The sequence below is a fragment of the Lepidochelys kempii genome, chromosome 1, assembly GCF_965140265.1.
Source record: "Lepidochelys kempii isolate rLepKem1 chromosome 1, rLepKem1.hap2, whole genome shotgun sequence".
In the NCBI taxonomy this organism is placed as follows: domain Eukaryota; kingdom Metazoa; phylum Chordata; order Testudines; family Cheloniidae; genus Lepidochelys; species Lepidochelys kempii.
In genome coordinates, this window is record NC_133256.1 from 278,978,904 (window position 1) to 279,002,607 (window position 23,704).

A 23,704-nucleotide genomic window follows, 5' to 3' on the forward strand; every position below is an offset into this window, starting at 1 on the left:
TAAAGTAGAATCAGTTCACATACACATCCAGACTTTGGGGTGTTTGAGTCCTATTTTGAACTATCAGTCTATTATATTTGTAAAACTGGACTGGAAATCTGGGTGGGAAGCTGAAGAGAGCACTGTGGTGTTTCTCAGACGGAATAAGGAATTGCAGAGGTGCGTGAATTTTTATTTTCACCTTTTTTTAAGAGCAATTATAATTTAAATCCACAAATGAAACTTGGCCACAATTTCGGATGAAGGTTCAGTTCTGATTTTATCTGAACTAGTTCTCCCATCCTTAAATTGTCTAAGGCCTTATAAGATCTGTCCTAGTTGAGCAATTTCTGTTGTTATAATGCTTACATTTGTATATAACACTTCTGGTTCCTTTTTCTCTTCCAAAGCTGTGCAAAAGCCAAACATAAAATGGGAGGAAAATGAAGCATTTCTAAAGTATTGTAAAATGAAACACACTTTAAAGGCAATTTATGTGTTCAAGTATCCTACTGCTTGTATGGGTTTTAGTGCAGGTGCTACAAAGGTTAATAGCTAGCCTGTCACTTCTGTTGTAGCAAAAGATTCTTTTAGCTAAGTCAGTGCTAGTTTCCATTTAAGGAAGAATGTCTGCTAGAGCCAATGGTATTTACTAACTGCGCCTGTGAAAACATTCCTTTATACCCTCATGCTCACTCAGCCTTCTGTTTTCCAAGTGACATTATTATAGGCTTTAGCCTGTAGTCGGAGAAATTAAAAGCACATTTTAATAACATGAGTAGCAGACTCCTCATCCAGACTCCTCCCCACCTCCTCCAAATGGATTTATTATAGTGCAGTTGTAGCAATAACTCTAAATGTTTTTACCTGAACCGTAAACTTTCTGGAAGTAACCTTCTTGGTCTGTCACTGGATGCTGAGAGAGTTTACCACAGAATAAAAGTGGTGGTAATAGCATTTTTATTTGCACCACCTGGGATTTGGAGTTTTAATTCATCTCATGGATGAACATCTTGTATTCATTTCCTCACCCACCCACCAATCTGAGTGAATGGCTTAAACTCAGAACCCCCTTACACACAGTAGAAAAGCAGATAAAGATGACCCTTATCCTTACTTCTCTTTGCCTTAGCAGTTGAGCCCCTGGCAAATAAAATACAGAATAACCCCCAATAGGATGCATGCATATAAAGACCATAATTTCAGTAGATAATACCTAGCTCTTAAGTTGTGCTTTTCATAAATAGATCTCAAAGCACTTTACAAAGGAAACTAGTATCATTATTCTCATTTTACAGATAGGAAACTACATGTAGTTGACTTTTTGCTTCATTATTAAATAAAATGTCTTATTACTAACAGTCACTAGGACCAAGCTGATATCTTGCTAAGTATGTGACCTGAAAGTACACAAACCGTAAAGAATCTGTTGTCCTAAAACAGCAGCCTCCCACAGGAATCTGAAATCTTGACCACAGAATATTGGACAGAGGACTTCCAATATTTTACAATTAAAGCATGGAATAGCCTGATGTTAAATCCCTAAACAACAAAAACAGCATCACTCCTTCAACAAACTGAAAAATACCTTGTTAGGCCTTGTCTACATGGGAAAGCTTTTTTTGCTATAACTAGTTTGTGTCCACATACAAGTTCTCTTTTTCTTTTATCTATTTATATCTGCCTGTTGACTTATCCCCCATTTAATTCACTTTGTATGCAACACTGTTCTATGCTAAAATGAATAATATTGGTAAAAGTTTTGTGTGGATGCATCCATATTTCAAATTAACTATACCACTTCAGGCAGTCCTCCCACTGCTATCCCACTCTGCAATGCTTCATATCAGGATCATCATCTCTATTTACCTGTGTGCCCTCCATTGCTCTGGGGTCATCTTGATTGGATGCCACCTTCCTGTTTAAAACTCTCAAGTGCACCCTTTGGGGCAAGTTCATATACCCAGAATGTGTTATAGGGCATGGCTGCTATGTTTCTGTATCATTCTATCTGGGAGTCCTGATTTCCTTTCTCTCTGGAGGAGGAGCATGTCCAGGCTATCTGAATAGGAGTCCAATGCAAAGATCTACAAACAGCTATCGGAACATATGAGGTTGAAGGGGCACTCCTGGGACAATACCTACAGCTGTGCCAAAGCTCTGATAGAATTATAAAAAAACTCCCTTATGGCTCTTCCCTCTCATACTACAAGTATGCTTTAGTCTTTCTCATCTTTAAAAACAACGACAACAACAAAAATGACTACTGACTACTGCCCCATCTCACTTCTTTCTTTGCTTTCTAAGGTCAATGAATGTGATGTTTATAATCACTGTCTGGAGTTCCTCTCCTTCACTTCTATCCTAGACCTTTTGCAATCCAGTTTCCGCCTCTTGCTCTCCACTGAAACTGCTCTTGCCATAGTCTCTAATGACTTATTCATAGCTAAAGTGCAGAACCACTACTCCATCCTCATCCTCCTTGACATGTCAACTGCCTTTGACACAATAGTCCATATTTTTCTTCTTGAAATCTTGTCCTCTCTTAGCTTCCTTCACTCTCTAATTTTGTTCTTCCTCCTATCCATTCAGTATTCTGCTGCAAAGATTTTTCCTACCTTGTCTCTTTGACCATGTCATTCCTCTTTGCATCCTTCCACTGGCTCCTCCTTCTCTATTGCATCAAATATAAACTGCTTGTCTTCACTTTCAAGAGACTTCACAGTTTATCCCCATCCTACCCGTCATCTCTCATTTGCTGTTCAGATGTTGCCTTCTGCCTCTCTTTGGCCCATGATGCTAGTCTCCATCACTCTGCTTAAATTTTCAAATAAGCACCAAAAGAAGATAATTCCACCTCTATGTAAGTAGTGTCCCTAACAGCTCAGAAACTTCTAATAATTCTGAAGAGACTGAGCAGACCAGAGTGCACATGCTTTCTGGGACTGTGTGGTGTATAAGTGCAGATAGAAAACTTGGATCCATCTACGAGAAACCTCCAGCATACATTTAGTGAAAAATCTGACTTTATAGTAGAACCGTGGTGGTGGTGGTGGGTTTTAGGAAACACCAATTTGTACAAATGACCGGTAATATGAAGCCAGTGGCACCCTTAATGCAAGTGTTGAAGAACAAATCAACATCTCTTCATATTCCAGGGCCTTCAGTGGTGCTTTGTGATTGCTTTGTGGTGATGTGAAGGATAAGGAGAAAGCGATGCAGTGCACCACCCTACTGCAGCTTATGCACTGTACCTACTGTAATTTTGAAATTTTATGAACTCTTCAATCCCATTAGTATTGGTCTCACATATAAGGTATTGGTTATTGCCTGTTGAGCGTCACTGCTTGTCAGTGTTCATGTCTGGCTTAAACAGTGTGACATGACCTGACTCCAACCCTTCAAGTGTGATAATGATTGCTGTAAACATTGAATGAGGTTCAGGTGGATAGCACCAGAAAACAGAGTATTAGCTCACTAAACCAGGGAATAGAAAATATGAAAGCCTCATACCAACTTTTAACAAATATTTTCAATGCAACTTGATATCAAGGTTGTATTGCAAATTGATGAAATTATTAGTTTACAAATGTAATAAAATATGCATTTCAAAACACACAGAATTGATAAACTCATTTGCTCAAACACTTCCCCCAACCATCCATCCCACCCACCCCATAACTCTTTAAGATGCCAGTCTCTAGTGTAATGGAAGGAAATAGAGTGCAATAAAAATCTACAAGTCTGCTTGTTTTAGAAGATGCCCGAAAATATTGTAGCAACTATTCTAGTCAGTCTGTTTTTTTCCAGTATGCATCTTTTTCAGAGTTCTCTTCTGGCACCTAAGGCAACGGTACATCATCTGTTTGGGCAGTGGTCCCCAATGTGGTGCCTGCGGGTTCCATGACGCTGGCCGGGGCATTTATGTGCGCCCGCCGTCAGGGCTGCCACTGAAATGCCGCCGATGAGCACTTCTGGCGGAGAAGCGTTGCCGCTGCCCTTGGATTTGCTCTTGGCCACGGAAAGGTTGGGGATCACTGCGTTTTGGGCTTATCTACATTAGGATTTTTTTTTCCAAATTCCCCACTGTTGCTTCCACCCAGCAGTTGCTTCAGCAGTGATACACACAAGGGTAGCACAAGTAAGAGCATTATTTTCACAGTAGTCCTCTAACTCTCTCTGAGCAGGGTGAGACTACATATTGGTAACATTGCACACAATCTTGAACTGTTTACATTTACTCCACCAAGCTGAACAGGAGGGAATTTTAGAAAAAATTGGTAGTATAGATACACTTGTCATAATGCTTTTCCCAAGAATACCATAAAAACATAAAACTATGGTCATTTTTGTGAATCTAATGGATGCTTTCTTCCCAGTTCTTTTAACATGAAACCTATTGTCTAGTGTAATGTTGCTTAACCTATATTGGGTTTGGGGGTCATCGAAAGTTTAAGCTGCCTGTTGGAACACATTGCTGAAAAACAAAAATCGGCAAAAACCTGTGAATGGGAGACCCCATACTTTCCTTCCCTTCTCTTCCTGCTGCTGCTACTGGTTTAATCCCTTTCTGCCACTCACCCACCCATTCGCTATCCATACAAGGCTCCTCCCTAGTAGAAGCATCACTTCAAGATCACATGGAACTGTGTAACACCAAGAATGGCAGCTTTGGGAATTGACTCCATGTCAAAATGTAATATTAGAGGTGTTCTTAACCCAAACTATCTATATCTGGGAATATTCCCATAGCACATGAATAAAACTGCAGCGTGGTCCATCTGCCCTCTCTTGCCTGGCTGCTTCTAAGCCTTGCTGGCTGTCAGGTGGGCAGGAGATACTAGCAGGGTGCTCCCTTAAATACTGTGCCCTGGGTGGCAGCCCAGCTCATCAACCCCTAAGGTCAGCCCTGTTGATGGTAAAGGAGCCCCCACCAGTGAGTCAAAGTACAACATTTTGGTAAAGAGATTGATGTTCCCAGTTGTGGGAAGGAGTACGGTGCTCGGGATTTCTACCAGTGTGATATCTTGGGGCAGTTCCAGCTTAAGTATCAGCCTTTAGCATGTACATGTCTACTAAACTGAAGCGCCAACCCCTCTATTTGCTGGAGGGAGGCAGAGCTTTGTCTCTTATTGCTGAAGCCTCCTGGCTGATGTGAGAAAAGGGAGCTTTGGCCACTATTCTTCCGATCTTTCCCTTTTTTTGTAGGGGGTGGCAGGGATGTTTTTCTTTGGATAACAGTGCCTGCAGCTACTCATTTTGTAGCTTCTCCAAGCAGCAGCATGTAACTTACATAATTATTTAATTTTATTTTTACACATGATGCTCTGAAGAGCAGCAGTGAAACTGATTGCAAAACTTGTATTACTGTGACAATCAGTTTGAAAAGATTCATGTAAAATGTGGCTTATAACCACCAGAAGCTTGAGGTTCCCCACAGGGAGTCCTGCTCTTATTTCCACCCCAAGGGACATGTGTCCTTCTTTTTTTGTTTTTTGTTTTGAACCCTTGTATTTCTTTCCAAATGAGGCATCACAGTCAACCCCAAAGCATCCCACCATGCAGTATGTAACCAACTGTGGGCCACCTGCTTTTCACGACCCAGTGCTGCATTCAGATGTTCTTTGATACCAAAGATTTCTGCCTTTAATCGGTCTCTTGAAAATCCATGCTTATGATCATGACCGATATAGATGCTGAAATGCTCTACTTGGATGTGGTTACCTTCTGCACTTCTGAAAGTTCCTTCCTTGAGTTCAGATGTTTGAAGCCCCTGCTTGGGACACTCATGTTTATTTTATGTGGGCAGTAAAAAGCTTTTTTTATGCTAGACAAGCGGCTAATCCTAATGTCACTGTTTACCTTTTCAATAAAATAATTTCTAGATTATAGACTGAAAGACTAAGTGAATTGAGTGTATAATACCTGTCCTTTTGTCCAGCATAGTCACTGCTTGCTAGTATTTAACCTATTACATGGAAAGCACTTAGATATGTGGTGTACAAAAAGCCCTGTATAAGATCCATAAATTTCACACCACTCATAGGTTATTAAAACCTGTTAAGCAGGTTCCTGGGAAGAGTGTTGAAGCCATTAAAGAGTCTTGTAAAGCTCCTAAATAGGCAGAATTTGAACATTTGATTCTTGCTTGAACACGGTTTGCTTACCTTGTAGTCACCATTCTTTGGCCTAAACAATTCTATAATGCTGATGTTCTGTTAAACATCTGGAACATTCCACACGTGAGATGGTTGTGTCTGTGTCTGTAGACTAGCTAATTCTGCAAAGCTGTTAGGTTCTTTCCATACGAAGAATTCTGTAAAAATGCAAAGAAATTGCTACAAGTTCATCTAAATCAGCGTTTCCTAAACTGTGTTCCGCGCAACACTGGTGTTCTGCACGATGTGAATAGGGTGTTCCGTGAAAGAATCTAGCATTTAATTTTGACTCTTGCACTTGATTTTTGTACTACTTTATATGCGCTTTCCAGTTAGAAATTTAGTTCAAGTTATTTTAAATTTGTATTTTGCTTTGTTTTATAAAATGAAATATATCTGAGCATAAATAACACAATTTTTTATTTGAAAACCAGACAACTACAAAGTAATACGTGTTCCATGGCCAAAAAAGTCTGGGAAATGCTGATCTAAATATTTCAGGAATTGCCAAAAAGATATGAAGTATATATGTGGCGGCTCCACCTCCTTTGAAGGTTTTTGGGGAAAGGTACTATATCCCCAAATGGTATTAGAATTTTTTTCTCTAACCAATTTCTGTACAATCCTATCTGTCTTGCCTCCTAAATGGTAAAGTTATCTTTGTTATAACATATAGTATTCATGACTGGGAAGTGAAAAGCAGTTTCAAAATAAGCAGTGTTGCTTGATTTCTGCAATTTCATTATTTGCTCATGTGTGTTCAAATGTGATGTTCAGTGTAAACTGATCTAGTTAGAGACTTTTCTTCCATTAGAACACCATTTTCAGTTACGGGAAAAAACATAATCTCTAATTGTTTTTTAGTCACTTCCACTAAAGTTTGTGTACAGCTGTGATTCATTTAAAATGTTTTCTTTCTATTAAGTCAAATTCAGCTGCAAACTGGCAGTGGGCTGGGAGTGCAGGACTATATTCGTGGCTGTTTTCAAGTGAATTGATGAGGAATGATGAGGAAAACATCCTGCTTTTATTTTCCACAGTAGAGGTTTATAGACAAACTGTTTATCCTACAGCATCAAATATTTATTGAAATGCTAGAAAACCTTAGGAATTTTTGTGGATTGTTTGTATTAAGATCAGATGTGCAAATGTCACACTGAATATCTGCTGTACCAGAACACAAGTGATTTGAATGGAAAATACTTTTTTTGTTAAGAGATTTGAAATCCCTTGCATCAAGCAGCAAAATTAAAAAAGCAAGAAAAGTATGATGTCAGCATCACACCTCTGTGGTTCAGTACAGTACTCTGATACTGCTGACAGAGACATGAATTCTTGTATTTGTTGTGCTTAATGATGTGAAACCATTTTATAAAGCAAAGCAAACTATTTCAGAGAAGAATGGAATGCAAGGCAGAACAACACTCCGATTGACTGAAATGTCCTAATGGTCTAGATAATTGCAGCAGTAAGATAATAATATGGTTATTAAAACAGCCTCAGACTGTGATAAGATTTTGTATATTTCTAACTTTAAGTAATACCTTCTTAATTAAATCTACCACTTAAAGTCAAGAAAAGTCTCAAGTTTTATCACATATGATATTTTACTTCCAAAACTTAGAACCATGGCCACTAGAACTGAAAGCTAAGACTAGCTCTTCATAAATATTTTTGAAAATTTTAGGGTAAACATCTTGTGTTTAGTATAGTTCTAAATATTAAATCTATGTTAGGACATCAGTATGTTTTCAGCTAGTGTATTTTTTTCTTGAGAATGGGCCAGACTGTGGCAGGTTGTCCATTTCAGAGAGAGATTAACAATCCTTGTCAAGGCTTCATTAGCTGTAAGGAACCATGAGGAGCAGATGATCCGTTTCACAGGTGGATCTCAGCAAACTTCTCCTAGTGCATCTATAAGCAGTCAAAGGCACCACAGCATTTTGTGGCTCTACACCGCTCACAGTTGCCTTAGCATGAGCTGGTCTGTGGGTTCTGCACCATGTTTTAGTTGGGTAGGGAGGCAATCCATCCTCCCCCCCGTCCCCCCCCATGCTGTTCCAGTTTCAGGCTTTACATAGCTGCTCTCCTGTCAGGGAGTGAGCCTGACACTACACAGTTCAGTTGCAATCTCATTTGGAGTATTTGTGTGTAATGCAGTTTGACAATATTGATTTATTGTCACTATTGTGTGTCCTTTGAGCTCATGGGAATGGTGATGGGGGTGGAGGAGATGCACTGCTCCATGTGCTGCTAACTTAATAATTTTTTTTCTAAAACGTTGAGGGTGGGAAACCCATACCAATCTCAATGTTAATGTCCAAAACTGCTAAGGGTATTTTCAATACAATTGTTAGTAACAAGTAGATAATCCTTGCACTGAAGAGCTAATGATATTTGATGGGGGGGGCGGGGGAAATGTTTCATCTCACTACGATTGCTACAAAATCTGAATTAGGTGTATTTGAGATGAAGATGAAGCAGAGGAGGAAGAGGTTTTTTTCTGATTAAAATAGCAATTTGACAGTTTTTTTTCTATGTACATTTTGTGTAAATTCAGATAACCTTTTAAAAATTTAAAGAATTTATTTGAAATTATTATTGCTTTGTTTGTTTTTTATAACTTTAAGGTTTATTAAGATAGCTTTCCTCACTCTAATCTCAAACTATCTCAAAGTTGAAAACTTCTTTCCTTTGAGGTTTTCCAGGATTTTCACTTTATTAATTGAATATTTTGAAACGTGGGGGCAGAATCTGCACTGAGTTTTAGTCTTCGTTAATTTATTTTTTCCAGTAAAGTATCATACATCCACTGTGTGACACTAATCTTCATTTCATTTGAGAAATCCTATATCAGGTCAATAGTTATTTTTGTAGAAGTCTGGCTTTATAAGAACTAAAGATGAATTCTTTTCTCTTTTTGCTTTCAATTGTTTGGGTTTGTTTTGTTTTATTTAAAGTCTTGTGTTCCATCAGAATGAATTATTAGGAAAATGGCTGGTCTTCAGCTTCTAGTGCTATAGCCTATAGCATTTGCCATGTTATAAATGCTAGTATATTCTGTCTTTAAGAGGAGAACCTCTCATTACTAAGGCTATGTTTTAGTCATGGGTATTTTTAGTAAAAGTCATGGGCAGTAAACAAAAATTCACAGCCTGTGACCTGTCCATGACTTTTACTCCTAACTAAAACTTGGGTGGGGGGACTGTGGCTGCTGGAGGAGGGTGGCCTGGGACCCCTGCTGGGGCGGGGGGCAGGAGTTGGTGGGGCTGGCAGGCTCCCTACCTGGGACCGAAAGGCATGTCCCTGAAGCTCCTAGGGGGAAGGGTGGCCAGGGGAGCTCCGCGTGCTGCTCCTGCCACAAGCTCCAGTTCCAGCAGCTCTCACTGGCTGGGAAGCGCAGCCAGTGAGAAATTAGGAGCTGCAGGGACATGCTGGTGAAAGCAAGGAAGCATGCCCAAGTAAGTGCCACTCAGCACCCAAACCCTGAGCCCCCTTCCACATATCCAAACTGCTGCTGCTGGCCCAGGGGCTGCCTGGCTCGGGCAGCTCCTGAACCAGCACTGACAGCTGCAGAAGTCATGACGGTGACGGAAAGTCACAATCTGTGACACAGCAGCCTTACTCATTAGTACTAATTAGACAAGATGAGTGAGGTAATCTTTTATTCTATGAGTGAAAAAGACAAGCTTTTGAGCTACACAAACTACTGCAAACAGAAGCAGACCACTAGATTGGTTTAATGTTAAGAGTGCAACTGAAATGACAAAAGCATGGAAACGTAGAATTAAGGCAGAACATTCAGATTGACATTCCAGTCTTAACAAATGCTGCTGTGCCAAAAAGAAGGTCCAGTGGTATGTGTTGAAGTGTCAGTCTGGTTTTTCTATTTTAACTCTACATTTCCTCTCATTTCCTTTGTTGGGCTTATACAGGCCTACAAATGTTGCTGAAGACAATTGGGAGTTTTTTGGGGGGGAACTGACTTTTTCTTAACTACAGTAACTCTTCACTTAAAGTCATCCCAGTTAACTTTGTTATGTTGCTGATCAGTTAGGGAACATGCTCATTTAAAGTTGTACAATGCTCCCTTATAATGTTTGGCAGCTGCCTGCTTTGTCCCCTGCTTGCAGGAAGAGCAGACCATTGCAGCTAGCTGGTGGGGGCTTGGAAGCAGGGTGGAACGGTAGCCCCCCATCAGCTCCCCAGCATGTTATCAATTGCTGGCAGTTCAGCTGTCCCTCCCCCACTGCCATGTGCTGCTCCTGCTCTCTGCCTTGGAGCTGGTACCAGGAACCTCCTGCTTGCTGATTGGGGGAGTGGGGAAGAGGGGGAGCTAATGTCAGGGTGTCTCCCTCTCCCTACTCCTTGCCCTCCCCCTCCTCCCCCCCGCTTACCCCTTCTCCATATAGAGCAGGGGGAGACACAACAGGGCTCAGGATCAAGAGAGCTGGCCGCAGCTGCTGTCTCAGCTTCCTGATCTTTTTAAAGGCAATGTACTTAGAATGGTGTCCGCATACTTAAAGGGGCAATGGGCATCTCTCTCTCCCCCACACACAGGGTGTGTCTCTGTCTGCCATGCTGTCTCCTCTCCCTCCATTCATGCTGCCTTGTAGAGTGTGAGGCTACATTAACAACAAGGTGTTAACCCTTGAGGGCTCAGCTGAGTTCTAGTTCATCATTTAGCAGTAAGGCATTCCCTGGGAAATATCCCACCCTCTAACTTCACCACCTCAACCAAGCTTCACAGTTATCCTTGCTGTGTCTAGAAATAAATTTTGTTTAAAACTTAAATAATATAGTGTTTTTGTCTGGTGGAAAAAAATTTCCATGGAACCTAACCCCCCCATTTACATTGATTCTTATGGGGAAATCGGATTTGCTTAATGTTTCGCTTAAAGTCACATTTTTCAGGAACATAACTACAATGTTAAGGAGGGGTTACTGTACTATTTAAGAAAAAAAATCTTAGTTTCCCAGACTTGATCCCTATATTTAAACTATTATAGCTTGACCAATATTGAATCAAAAAGCCATGTTAATTTAAACAAAATACATAAATCTTGAACTAATCTTTGAAAATATTAATACTAATATATAAACTTCATAGATTGCTTCAGTTTTTGTTTGCATAGATATCCAAAATGTAATACAGCTTTTTTTACAGTTGTCTGTTTTGTTTTTAGAGTCTAGATGAATATGATGATGATGAAACAGGACAGAAGGAACGAAAGAGGGAAGATGCTATCACGCAACAGAATACAATGCAGAATGAATCTGCCAGTGCAGACCCGGGTGGCTCATACCTAACACAGGTGAGAACGTAAAATTTTGTTCCGTTTAAAATGTAATTCAGTTGCTAATTCCAGACTTAAATTTGGTTAATCTCATGTTTCTGACTCCTGTTTCAACGCCAACCAAGGCAGTAAACTATTTTGTAAGCGGGAACAAGTTATCAAAACTGGTAGTCCATTGTATTACTTAAAATGTACATTGATTTAGTCATCCTTCATTTTTATCACATTTAAAATGCTCATTAATTGTATTTGTCTTGTTACATTGTTGCCTGATTTTCTTTTGTAAGAAAAGGTATATAAGTAGGGCCCTACCAAATTCACGGTCCATTTTAGTCAATTCCACGGTCATAGGATTTTAAAAATAATAAATTTCATTATTTCAGCTATTTAAATATGAAATTTCATGGTGTTGTAATTGTAAGGGTCCCGACCCAAAAAGGAATTGTGTGGGGGAGGGATTGCAGTACTGCTACCCTTACTTCTGCGCTGCTGCTGGAGGGGTGCTGCCTTTAGAGCTGGGCTTCCAGCTAGTAGCTGCTGCTTTCTGGCTGCCCAGCTGTGAAGTCAGCGCAGAAATAAGGGTGGTAATACCATGACCCCCCCCCCAAAATAACCTTTAAACCCTCCCCCCCCCACCCTCACCCCCCGCAACTTCCTTTTGGGTCACAACTCCCAATCTGAGAAATGGTGGTCTCCCCCATCAAATCTGTATCGTGTAGGGTAAAAGCACACAAAAGACGAGCTCTGCACCCACCGGCAGCTTCCCGGCCAACCCTCCCACCCCAGCTCAGCTGCGTCTCTGCTCCATCTCCTTCCCTGAGCGCGCTGTGTCTCCGCTTTTCCCCTAGCTCCCAGCGCTTGCACCGTGAAACAGCTACGGGGGAGGAGGGGGAATGCGGTGTGCTCGGGGAAGGAGGCGGGGCTGGGGCGGGGATTTGGGGAGAGGTCCAATGGGGGCGGAGTTGGGGCGGGGACTTTAAGGAAGGGGTTGGAATGGGGATAGGGCTGGGGGGCAGGGGCTGTGCTAGCACCCACCGGCACCAGGGAAAGTTGGCGCCTATGGCTTGTCTAGCATCACATAGGAGCTCTCTGTGGCAGATGCAGGGATAGAATTCAGTTCTCCAGGGTATCATTCAACTGCCTTAACCATGAGCTCATCTTTTCGCTTCCTTCAATCCCTTGCCTCTTTCACTGCCTTCCAACTTGTGCAACAAATGAGGCAAGGGTTCTACAGATGAGTCCGCTTCACTACATAATCCTTATTTATCCCCCGAGCAAGTCCATTCCATGTACTGAATGAGGCAGCGATCCAATTTTCTTGTCCCTTTCTGTTCTCCTCCCAGGTGCATTGTCCTAGTTTCTTGTCCAGCCGGTCACAGTTTTATGGAATAGGTCTTGTAGAACAAACCTGATTTCATTTTTAAGGAGGTTAGAGGTTTGGTTGATAAAGGTAACTGCATAGATGTACTCGTCCTAGACTCCTGTAGGGAGCTTAGTGTGGTTAGTATGGTGCAACATGAATTATTCACTGTGAGGGTAGGCCTACATTAAGGATCAGTGTTAAACCCATTACTGTTTGTGATTTGGAATGGACACCTTTATGCAGGAAATTAGGGGGGAGACTTTGTGAAGCAAGCTTTTTTGTCAATGACATTATTGTCGATTATGCCACAAAGATAAATACAAACTGGAAATGGACCTAGTACTATGGAAGGGGTGTATTAGATGATTTGTAAGCCATTTTCTTCTGACAAGACCGAATACATACTTCTTTGAGAGGGACAATGAGAAGCCAATTAAACTAGTGGTATAGAGTTAGTCTGTGTGACGTTGCACTCTATATGATTTTATGAAAATATGCTAATGAGTATGAATATAATGTAACTGGAATATGCTTCATGCAAAAGGTTTCTTGTAAGGGAACATTATAAATCTTTTATAATCTACTGAGTGTGGTCATCCAATTTGTATAAATGTATCATTCTTGTATCTGAAACTAGAAAGATAAAATATAACTCTGAGGTCCTATTGTAATTATGCGAAGTGTGGGCCATTAATAGTGTCTTGGAATCTTGATGGCTCCCATTAACCAGGGCAATTGGTTGCAAATGGTTCTGTTTACTTGTAAGTCTTCATGTATACATGTGTGCTGGCAAGTGGGTAATGAAGTCTTACAGTGACATTTGATCATGTCACCTGAACTGGAATCCATCTTTAACCTGGTGCTTTTCCATTTAGAAGGAGGGGTGGGAACCCAGAGAGGGACAAAGGATTCCCACCTTGTGCAAAGATATATAAGGGGGTGGAACAGAACAAAGAGGGCTGCAGTCATGAGAAATCCCCTACCTACTACCTGAGCTGGAACAAGGACTGTACTAGGGGAAAGGATTGGGTCCAGACTAGAAAGGAGTCTAGTCTGTGAAAGAAGCTTATTGGAACATCTCTGAGGGTGAGATTTACCTGCATTCAGTTTCTTAAATGTATTGGGCTCAGACTTGTGTGTTTATTTTGCTTGGCAATTTACTTCTGTCTGTTATTACTTGGAATCACTTCAATTTCTACTTTTTATATGTAATAAAATCACTTTTTTGTTTATTAATTAACCCAGAGTAAGCGATTAATACCTGGGGAAGCAAATAGCTGTGCATATCTCTCTATCAGTGTAATAGAGGGCGGACAATATGAGTTTACCTTGTATAAGCTTTATACAGAGTAAAATTGATTTATTTGGGGTTTGGATCCCATTGGGAGCTGGGTATCTGGGTGCTAGAGACAGGAGCACCTTCTAAGCCATTTTCAGTTAAGTCCGCAGCTTTTGGGGGACGTGGTTCAGACCTGGGTCTGTTTTTTTTTTTTTTTTTTTTTTTTTCAGCAGGCTAGCTTGTCTGGCTCAAGACAGGGTACTGAAGTCCCAAGCTAACAGGGAAAACTGGCTCAGAGGTAGTCTCAGCATATCAGATGGCAGTCCCAAGAGGGTTTCTGTGACCCAATCCGTCACACACTGTGCAACAATTTAAATTCATTAGTTCAGTGTTGAGCCATGATGGGAATATGAATGCAGATGTTAGGAGCTTCATGAAGAGTGATTGGTGTAAGTCCAGGGAGTTAATGGGAATTGTCTGTGATAAGAATATGCCAGGTAGACTACCAAGCAAAACATTAAGAATACTGTTAGTCCAGACATGACATGAGAGTCTGAATGTTGGCCAATGAGGAGGAGAGAATTACTGCTTCACACTGCCAAAATGAGAATGCCAGGTGCTTGCTGGGTTAGACTAGAGGTGGTGGTCTACACAGTGAAATCATATGAGCCTTGCAACAGGTAGCCTCCATAGCCGAAAAGCTGAGGGAGTATTGGCTGAGATTAATATGTGATGACAAGATGTGGGATATGTTCGTCAGGGAGTACAAGAGAGTAATAATCACAGGATGATGACCACAAGGAAGTCCTAGGAAAAAAAGTGGGTCGAGATGCTGAAGGAAAACCTGAGGAAGGTTGCTGTCAGCTTGGAAGAAACACTTGACAAGAATGGTTGGAGGCGGAGAACAAGAGCCACTGACCCAGACTGACGGGGTAAGGTGAAGAAGCAGCACTGTAGTACATTCAGATTGCTTTAAAAGAAAAAAGCCCGAAATGATATCCATGAAATACATATTAAATAGATGAAGAACTAGCTAACCCGCAGACTTCGAAAAAGTAGTTGTTGACAGGGAGTCATCGAATGGGGGTATTCCCAGTGGGGTTCTTCAAGGATTAGTACTGATCCCAATACTATTCAGTGTCTTCAATGATTTGGAAGCAAATATAAAATCACTGGTGAATAAATTTGCAGATGACACACAAATTGGCAGAGTAATTTAATAAGTCATACAAAGCAATCCGGATTGTTTGGTAATATGAACCTGCCCATTTGAACAAAATGAGTTTTTAATACTGCCAAATGCAAACTTTCATACATCTAGGAACAAGAATTGAAACCCCGACCTGCAGAATGTCGGACTGTATCTTGGAAAGCAGTGATTCTGAAAAAGATTTTGAGGGTCCTAGTGAACAAACAACTGAACATGAACTTCCAGTGTGACACTGTGACTGAAATAGCTAATGTGATCCATGGATGTGTAGACAGGGAAGTAGTCGGTAGGAATAAGGAGGAGGAGATGATGATGATCTCTGTATACAGCACTGGTGCGGCTGATACTGGAATACTGCATTTGGGCGTGGTGGTAACATTTTAAAAATGTTGCAAATTTGGAGATGGGCCAGAAAAGCACCACTAAGCTAATTTGAGAGCTAGAAAAATGCCTTATAGTGAAAGACTTGGCGCTCAGTCTGTTTTAATTTATAAAAAAGAAGATTGAAAAATGAGTTGATTGTGGTGTATAAGTGCATTCATAGAATCATAGAATATCAGGGTTGGAAGGGACCTCAGGAGGTCATCTAGTCCAACCCTCTGCTCAAAAGCAGGACCCATCCCCAATTAAATCATCCCAGCCAGGGCTTTGTCAAGCCTGACCTTAAAAACTTCTTAAGAAGGAGATTCCACCACCTCCCTAGGCAACGCATTCCAGTGTTTCACCACCCTCCTAGTGAAAAAGTTTTTCCTAATATCCAACCTAAACCTCCCCCACTGCAACTTGAGACCATTACTCCTTGTCCTGTCCTCTTCCACCACTGAGAATAGTCTAGAACCATCCTCTCTGGAACCACCTCTCAGGTAGTTGAAAGCAGCTATCAAATCCCCTCTCATTCTTCTCTTCCGCAGACTGAACAATCCCAGTTCCCTCAGCCTCTCCTCATAAGTCATGTGTTCCAGACCCCTAATCATTTTTGTTGCCCTTCGCTGGACTCTCTCCAGTTTATCCACATCCTTCTTGTAGTGTGGGGCCCAAAACTGGACACAGTACTCCAGATGAGGCTTCACCAATGTCGAATAGAGGGGGACGATCACATCCCTCGATCTGCTCGCTATGCCCCTACTTATCCATCCCAAAATGCCATTGGCCTTCTTGGCAACAAGGGCACACTGCTGACTCATATCCAGCTTCTCGTCCACTGTCACCCCTAGGTCCTTTTCTGCAGAACTGCTGCCTAGCCATTCGGTCCCTAGTCTGTAGCTGTGCATTGGGTTCTTCCGTCCTAAGTGCAGGACCCTGCACTTATCCTTATTGAACCTCATCAGATTTCTTTTGGCCCAATCCTCCAATTTGTCTAGGTCCCTCTGTATCCATCCCTGCCCTCCAGCATATCTACCACTCCTCCCAGTTTAGTATCATCCGCAAATTTGCTGAGAGTGCAATCCACACCATCCTCCAGATCATTTATGAAGATATTGAACAAAACCAGCCCCAGGACCGACCCCTGGGGCACTCCACTTGACACCGGCTGCCAACTAGACATGGAGCCATTGATCACTACCCGTTGAGCCCGACAATCTAGCCAACTTTCTACCCACCTTATAGTGCATTCATCCAGCCCATACTTCTTTAACTTGCTGACAAAAATACTGTGGGAGACAGTGTCAAAAGCTTTGCTAAAGTCAAGATACAATACATCCACTGCTTTCCCTTCATCCACAGAACCAGTAATCTCATCATGAAAGGCGATTAGATTAGTCAGGTATGACCTTCCCTTGGTGAATCCATGCTGACTGTTCCTGATCACTTTCCTCTCATGTAAGTGCTTCAGGATTGATTCTTTGAGGACCTGCTCCATGATTTTTCCGGGGACTGAAGTAAGGCTCACTGGCCTGTAGTTCCCAGGATCCTCCTTCTTCCCTTTTTTAAAGATTGGCACTACATTAGCCTTTTTCCAGTCATCCGGGACTTCCCCCGTTCGCCACGAGTTTTCAAAGATAATGGCCAATGGCTCTGCAATCATAGCCGCCAATTCCTTTAGCACTCTCGGATGCAACTCGTCCGGCCCCATGGACTTGTGCACATCCAGCTTTTCTAAATAGTCCCTAACCACCTCTTTCTCCACAGAGGACTGGCCATCTATTCCCCATGTTGTGATGCCCAGCGCAGCAGTCTGGGAGCTGACCTTGTTCGTGAAGACAGAGGCAAAAAAAGCATTGAGTACATTAGCTTTTTCCACATTCTCTGTCACTTGGTTGCCTCCCTCATTCATTAAGGGGCCCACACTTTCCTTGGCTTTCTTCTTGTTGCCAACATACCTGAAGAAACCCTTCTTGTTACTCTTAACATCTCTCGCTAGCTGCAGCTCCAGGTGCGATTTGGCCCTCCTAATTCAAAATACTAGAAATTTAAAGTGCTCTTTAATCTAGTGGAAAAAATCATAACGGCTGAAGTCATAGCCAGACAACTTGAAATTGGAAATAAGGCACACTTTTAACAGTGATGTTTGTTTGTTAATTACTGGAACAAGCTACCAACGAAAGTGGTGGACTCTGCAGCTCTTGGGTATCTTAAATTCAAGACTGAATGCCTTTCTGGAAAACATGCTTTAGTCAAACACAAGTTATTGAGCTAAATACAGGGGTAATTGTGTAAAATTTAATGGTCTGCGATGTACAGGAGGCTAAACTAAATGATCTTGGGTTTCCTTCTAGCCTTAAAGTTTGATTATTTATTTGTATTGCAGAAGTGGCTAGGAACCCCAGTCATGAACTGTACAAGATTTGTACAAGACTTATGCTCCAAAGATCTTGCAATCGAAATATAAGGTGAAACAGGTGGATACAGAGAGATGGGGGCACCAAGATACAGCAGGACACTTGCAGCCTGACTCTTTTCTGGCAGTCATGGACCGAAATGTACACCAGACTTCTACTGCAGTACTTAAAAGTCGTTTTTCCAGAAGCTGCCAAAGGTGTGCCTATAGCCATTAAAAGGAGGAAGCATTGAGCCAGTTGGAGACTAGGCATCAGACTTTACAAAAGAAATCCATTAAATTCAAGTGAAAGCTAATGGGTTTACAAAATTAGAATATTTTATTAAATGACCATGTTGAAAACAGAAATGCCCATCAAACATGCAAATAGCAAAAGCTGCCAATTTATCAAAACTGGGGAACCGTAGATTGCATCTGTCTTAGATGCCATTAACTTATGTTGGAATCTGCTACTGAGAGTCAAGTTGAAACAATTCCGAGTAACGCAATCAGCCTGTGTATTCCTGACCATATCTGCAGATGTTCAGGAGGGCCAGTACTTCTCAGTGCAACTGGATAAAACTACAGATGTGGAGTCTTCTGCTCAACTTCTAACATTTGTGCAATCTGAGTTGGAAGAATCCATACAGAAATTTTGCTGTCCACTGACCGGACCTGCTGCCCAAAACGGGGAGAGAGCGGGGTATCTTTTAATCTTTCCAACAGCTAACTCTCTTGTAGCTTGGTTGGATTTGTCATTGAACAGGTGTCTGCACAGATGATGCCCAGGCTATGATAGGGAAAGCAAAGGGGCCATCCATTCTATTGAACAGCTTTAGCAGTAGAGATGACAATGGAACTGCAAAAGATACTTAATGAGACTGTAAAATTTGTGAAATGTATTAAACGTAAACCCACAAACTCATGTCTCCTCTCTTTTCTGCAAAGAAATGGGCTGTCAGCATTGGAAACTTCTTTTCCACATAGAAGTTTATTGGCCCTTGTGTAACAAAGTTTTGAATCTCTTGTTCAAGCTCAGATTAGATGCGAGGATTTTCTGTGCTGAATGTGGTTCTGCCCTTGCTGAATATCTCATAGTTCAGCTTGGGCTTGCTCTGAATGCTTCTCTCCAGGGGCAAAACATGATATGCATTCTCTTCCTCGGCATTGAGGCACAGGAGGTCATAGCTGTTGTCAGGGAGTCTCGGCCATTTTGCCCTTCCCATATTGCTAAATGAGGAGAAGGAAGGGGTGAGAGCTTAGGGCATTCATGGTATTCAAAAGATTAAGAAACAGGGTATGTCTTCACTACCTGCTGGATCAGCGGGTAATGATCGATCTATCAGGGATTGATTTATCGCGTCTCATCTAGACACGATAAATCGATCCCCAAATAGATGCCTGTATTCAGCAGGAGGAGTAAGTGGAGTCTACGGGGGAGCTGCCACAGTCGACTTGCCACCGTGAGGATGGCCAGGTAAGTTGAACTAAGATACTTTGACTTCAGCTATGTGAATAGCATAGCTGAAGTTGTGTATCTTAGTTTGAAAACACCCCCCTCCACCCCCCCCCCCAGTGTAGCCCAGGCCTAAAAGGAGCTCCAATAGATCCCTGTTCTTGAGTTGTGCTTCTAGCACAAACCAGGGGGAGGGGAGGGAGTCTTCCATATCTTAAAAGCTCTAAAGCTAGAGGCTCTAAGAGAAGTCGTGGCTCACTTTCCTTTTATTGCAGTTGTGCTTATTGTCTTTTCAGTAAGTGTTTGTGGGTGTATAATATGTGGCCCTTAGGCACAACTGTAATTAGAAACAGTAAGCAACAATCTAGTGCCTCAACTATCAGTTAATTTCTTCTTCTGAACATGGAGGGGCTTCTTGGGGGTTCCTGCATGGATCTCAGATGTTGCTGCAACAATGATGGAATCTCCAAGAAAATTATACCTTGTTCATCATACCCTTTTTCCAATGTCTCTATAGTTATCCTCTTCTCTTCTGGAGGGAAGCTTATAACGTATAAAATTCTCCTGCAATTACACACACCTTGAATGTCTCATGCATTATTTCACTTGGTAAGCTTCAAAGGAAGAAGACCAATTGAGGCAGTTAAACGTCCTACCTTTTGGTTGATGGTGTCAGTGCTGCTTACATCAGTATAAGTTTAATGTGCTAGGCTCCAAAGTTTCCTGCCTTCTCAGCATCCAGATGTGTGATACCCTGGTGCTATGGTGAAGCATTGACTCACTCAGTGTACTGCCTTGGAATAGACTTGAAGTATATACTTAATCTCCCCAGAAGTACATAGCTCTGCACAGAAAGGAGCCCTCCGAAGTCTTGAGACACTTTCCCATTTACTCACGGCGTCTGGAAGCTAAACTGCCACTGACTGCAGCCTCCATAGTGTCCGTGCCAGTTATCCTTGAGGAGGACATACAGGATACCTTGCTATCCTGTTTCCATAGCTCAGTGTTATCTGCTTCAAAGATGTGTGTACTTCATCGCAATAGCCAAAGCTTGGTTCCAGAATTCCCTTGGAGATCTTAGCATCCAGAGTGAAGAATTTAAACTTTTTTTCTGTCAGTGTACAATGTACTGTCATGTATATGATTACATTGGTGTATCTGGGTTGATGCCTGCTGTCAGAGTATCACTTCAACTTCTAGAATCAATACAACATTCCACATAGCCATTACCTGGTCATCCTGCTCACAAAAGTCATTCCATTTAATGTTGAAACCATTTGACACTCTGAAAGGAATTCTCTTAATGACCTTGGAGATGTCAGGAGTAAGGCCCTACAGCTGCGCCTGCTCAGTCTCCAATAGCCTAACAAGTCAGCTAGGCTGCCTGATGGACTGTGCTGTCTGACTAGCTAAGGAAGCTAGCAGGTCGGTTAAGCCCAGCAGTAGCTTGTTGGCTGCTCAGCGCCCACAGCCGCAGATTCTCTGCCTCCCTTTGCTCGCCTCTCTCCTAGCCCTGCTTCTGCCTCATAGATGCTGGAACTAGGGGTACAGCGAGTGCTGCCGCACCCCCTGACTTGAAGCAGTAATAACGACCCAAATACATGGCTTCCACCTTTAGCAACATCACTATAAAAATTGCTTCAGCACCACTGTTCTGTCTTGCCTACAGCCTTAGATCCTACTCTGCACCTTGCCTTACTCCAGCCTAGACGTTGCCCTGCATCAGACCTTATACCGGTCTTGCTCCAGTCTTGCTCCTGCCTTCCCTGAGTCCAGGTAATCCCATTTCTGACCCTCTGCCTTGTTCCTGAATGCTGGCATTCTGACTCCTGCTCTGCACCTGAGGCCAGGCTGCCCATGACCCAGTTCCCTGACAAGATGTCTCCTATTGAGTATAGGATGAAAGTGCTTGTTTGACTAATCCTGTGCCAACTGGTGACCTAACATCTAGCATTATTTCTGAAGTCCCCAACAGGGCAGTTAGAAAGCACTTAGTGCCTAAGGATTCTGCTGGATTTTGTTCCTCATGGTTTGTGAACTTCTGTATAATGTTGTGTTGTACCCATTTGATGGGGGGAAAAAATGCACCTAAGAACAAGAGAACGATTGTTTGAGAGCCTTAACTCTGACTTTTTTCTGACTGGTTCTAAATTGGAACATTCCATTATTATAGTTTGAGGTACTTCTACAAAAGAGCAGCAGCACATTGCCATTCTAATTGTTTAAATATCTTGACGTGAATAAAGTGTGATCCAATGTGTACAAATTATTTGAAAGTAGCTATGTATCACTAATGCTACAAAGCTATAAATGTTTAATAGAGGTACCATAAGAGCTATATGGAAAGCAGTAAATAAAACTAATTTTTAGTGTCTAGTCACTTGTAACCGTGCCTCAGTGGGCCACAACTGAGAGTGCCAAATTCAGGACAAACTGCTGAGAAATAGGGCAGATACAACTAAAGACTGGTGGCTAATCCCCCCCATAGGATATACCAAACCAGCAACAAAAGTAAACTTCTGCTTTACCACACTGGCTAACAAGTCATCAAAGCAGTTTCTTTAGGCATTCCAGACCTCGTGTTACCACTGAAAACACCACTACACTTAGGTAATTGGTTCTTTAAAACCAGTCTCTTCAAATAAAAGGTGGTTCTTATCCCAAAGGACCAGCCACACACCCAGGTCAATATATAACTTAGATCTTACCCAAAAATCATGCTGATGCCAATCCTTTAGTATCTAAAATGTAAAGGTTTATTCATAAAAAGAAAGATGAGAGTTAAAGTTGGTTAAAGGAATCAAATACATACAGTAATTGCAAAGTTCTTGGTTCAGGCTTGTAGCAGTGATGGAATAAACTGCTGTCTTAAGTCAAGTCTGTGGTAGCTTCCAAATCATTGGAAGGACCTCAGTCCCTTGGTTAGAATGCTCCCACTAGTATAAGTCTGTAGTCCAGAGGTTTGAGCAGGAAAGAGGAAAAATGGATGGGTTTCCAGGGCCCTTTATATCTTCTGCCATGTGGAGGGAAACCCATTGTTTCAAACAAAGCCCTCAGCACAGCTAGTGGAAAATGGGAGTTTGGAGTCATGTGGGTAAGGCACCCGTGCATGCCTGATTTCACTTAGTCATAGTAGGAAGTCATTACCTATACTTCAGGTGGAATGGCCACAGAAAAGTCCATTCTGTGTAGATGGGCGTCTCCCATGGTCCGTTATGAGTTAAGTGTCCCTTGATGAGCCACTTAATTAGAATAGTCCCTTCAAGATGTGCTGGCTAACTACCTTGTGGGTGTTACCCCAGGAGTAAACATTTGAGATACAGGTATAGAGCCAATACTCATTACTTCAAATACAAAAATGATACATGCATACAGATAGCATAATAACCAGCAGATCATAACCTTTTTATAGACACCTTACATACCACATTTTTTCCAGATTTGTTGCAAATATAGAACAGTGGTTGCAACAATGATCTATATGGTCATATTTTAATCAGATAATGTGACATCACTCTAATTGTATGAAAAAACTGTTATGTATTACATGAGTTCCCACTAGTAAATAGAGCTGAAAACTTGCCTGATGTCAGAGTGTTGTGAGAGTTCTGTTGCCAAAGAATATGCTGCCAGGTAAGCTGTATGACACTGTACTGTTGTAAAAAAGTGTTGGTAAACACTACATAGGCAGACAGACAGTACACTGTTGTTATACAATGTATTTTGAAAGCGGCCCTATTACCTTAAAATAAATAATGGTGAAATTCATATCTACTTGACCATTCCAGTTTAAGAACCAAATTTTGCTCTTAGATATGTGTTCGGTTTCCACTAAAGTAAATGGGAGCCCTGCGTATGTGTTCAGGTGTGCATTAATACTTTATAACAATATTTTCCTAATGCAGAAATGAAAACTTGCCTATCCAAAAAAAAAAAAAATGTAGTAGTACTACATAGTTTGTCTAAATGTAATCAAAACAATTGTATCTCATGATCAGAGACTTCTCGAAGGACCCAAATCATAAGGAGAGACATTATACAATGTGCAAAAGGTAATATGCAAGTGATATGGGATTTGTACCCAAACACCGTGAGCAAATAGAATGTGCATAGAGTGTTGATGACTTAAATACAGATGGACAGCTTTCTACAGGGAAGAGAAAGTGAAGTAATTCATAAGTGAGCCTGAAGAGAAACTTTGAGG

At 41.6% G+C, this 23,704-nt stretch overlaps 1 protein-coding gene across 3 annotated transcripts in view; it reads left to right on the forward strand.

Moving 5' to 3' along the window:
• The window catches only part of PAWR (pro-apoptotic WT1 regulator), a 141,168-nt gene that overhangs the window by 70,716 nt on the left and 46,748 nt on the right, over positions 1–23,704 (forward strand). For all 3 annotated transcript variants that reach the window (XM_073327682.1, XM_073327680.1, XM_073327681.1), the window contains exon 3: positions 11,324–11,452. In XM_073327682.1, the coding sequence (XP_073183783.1) occupies positions 11,324–11,452 (129 nt within the window). The remainder of the gene's footprint in view (positions 1–11,323; positions 11,453–23,704) is intronic.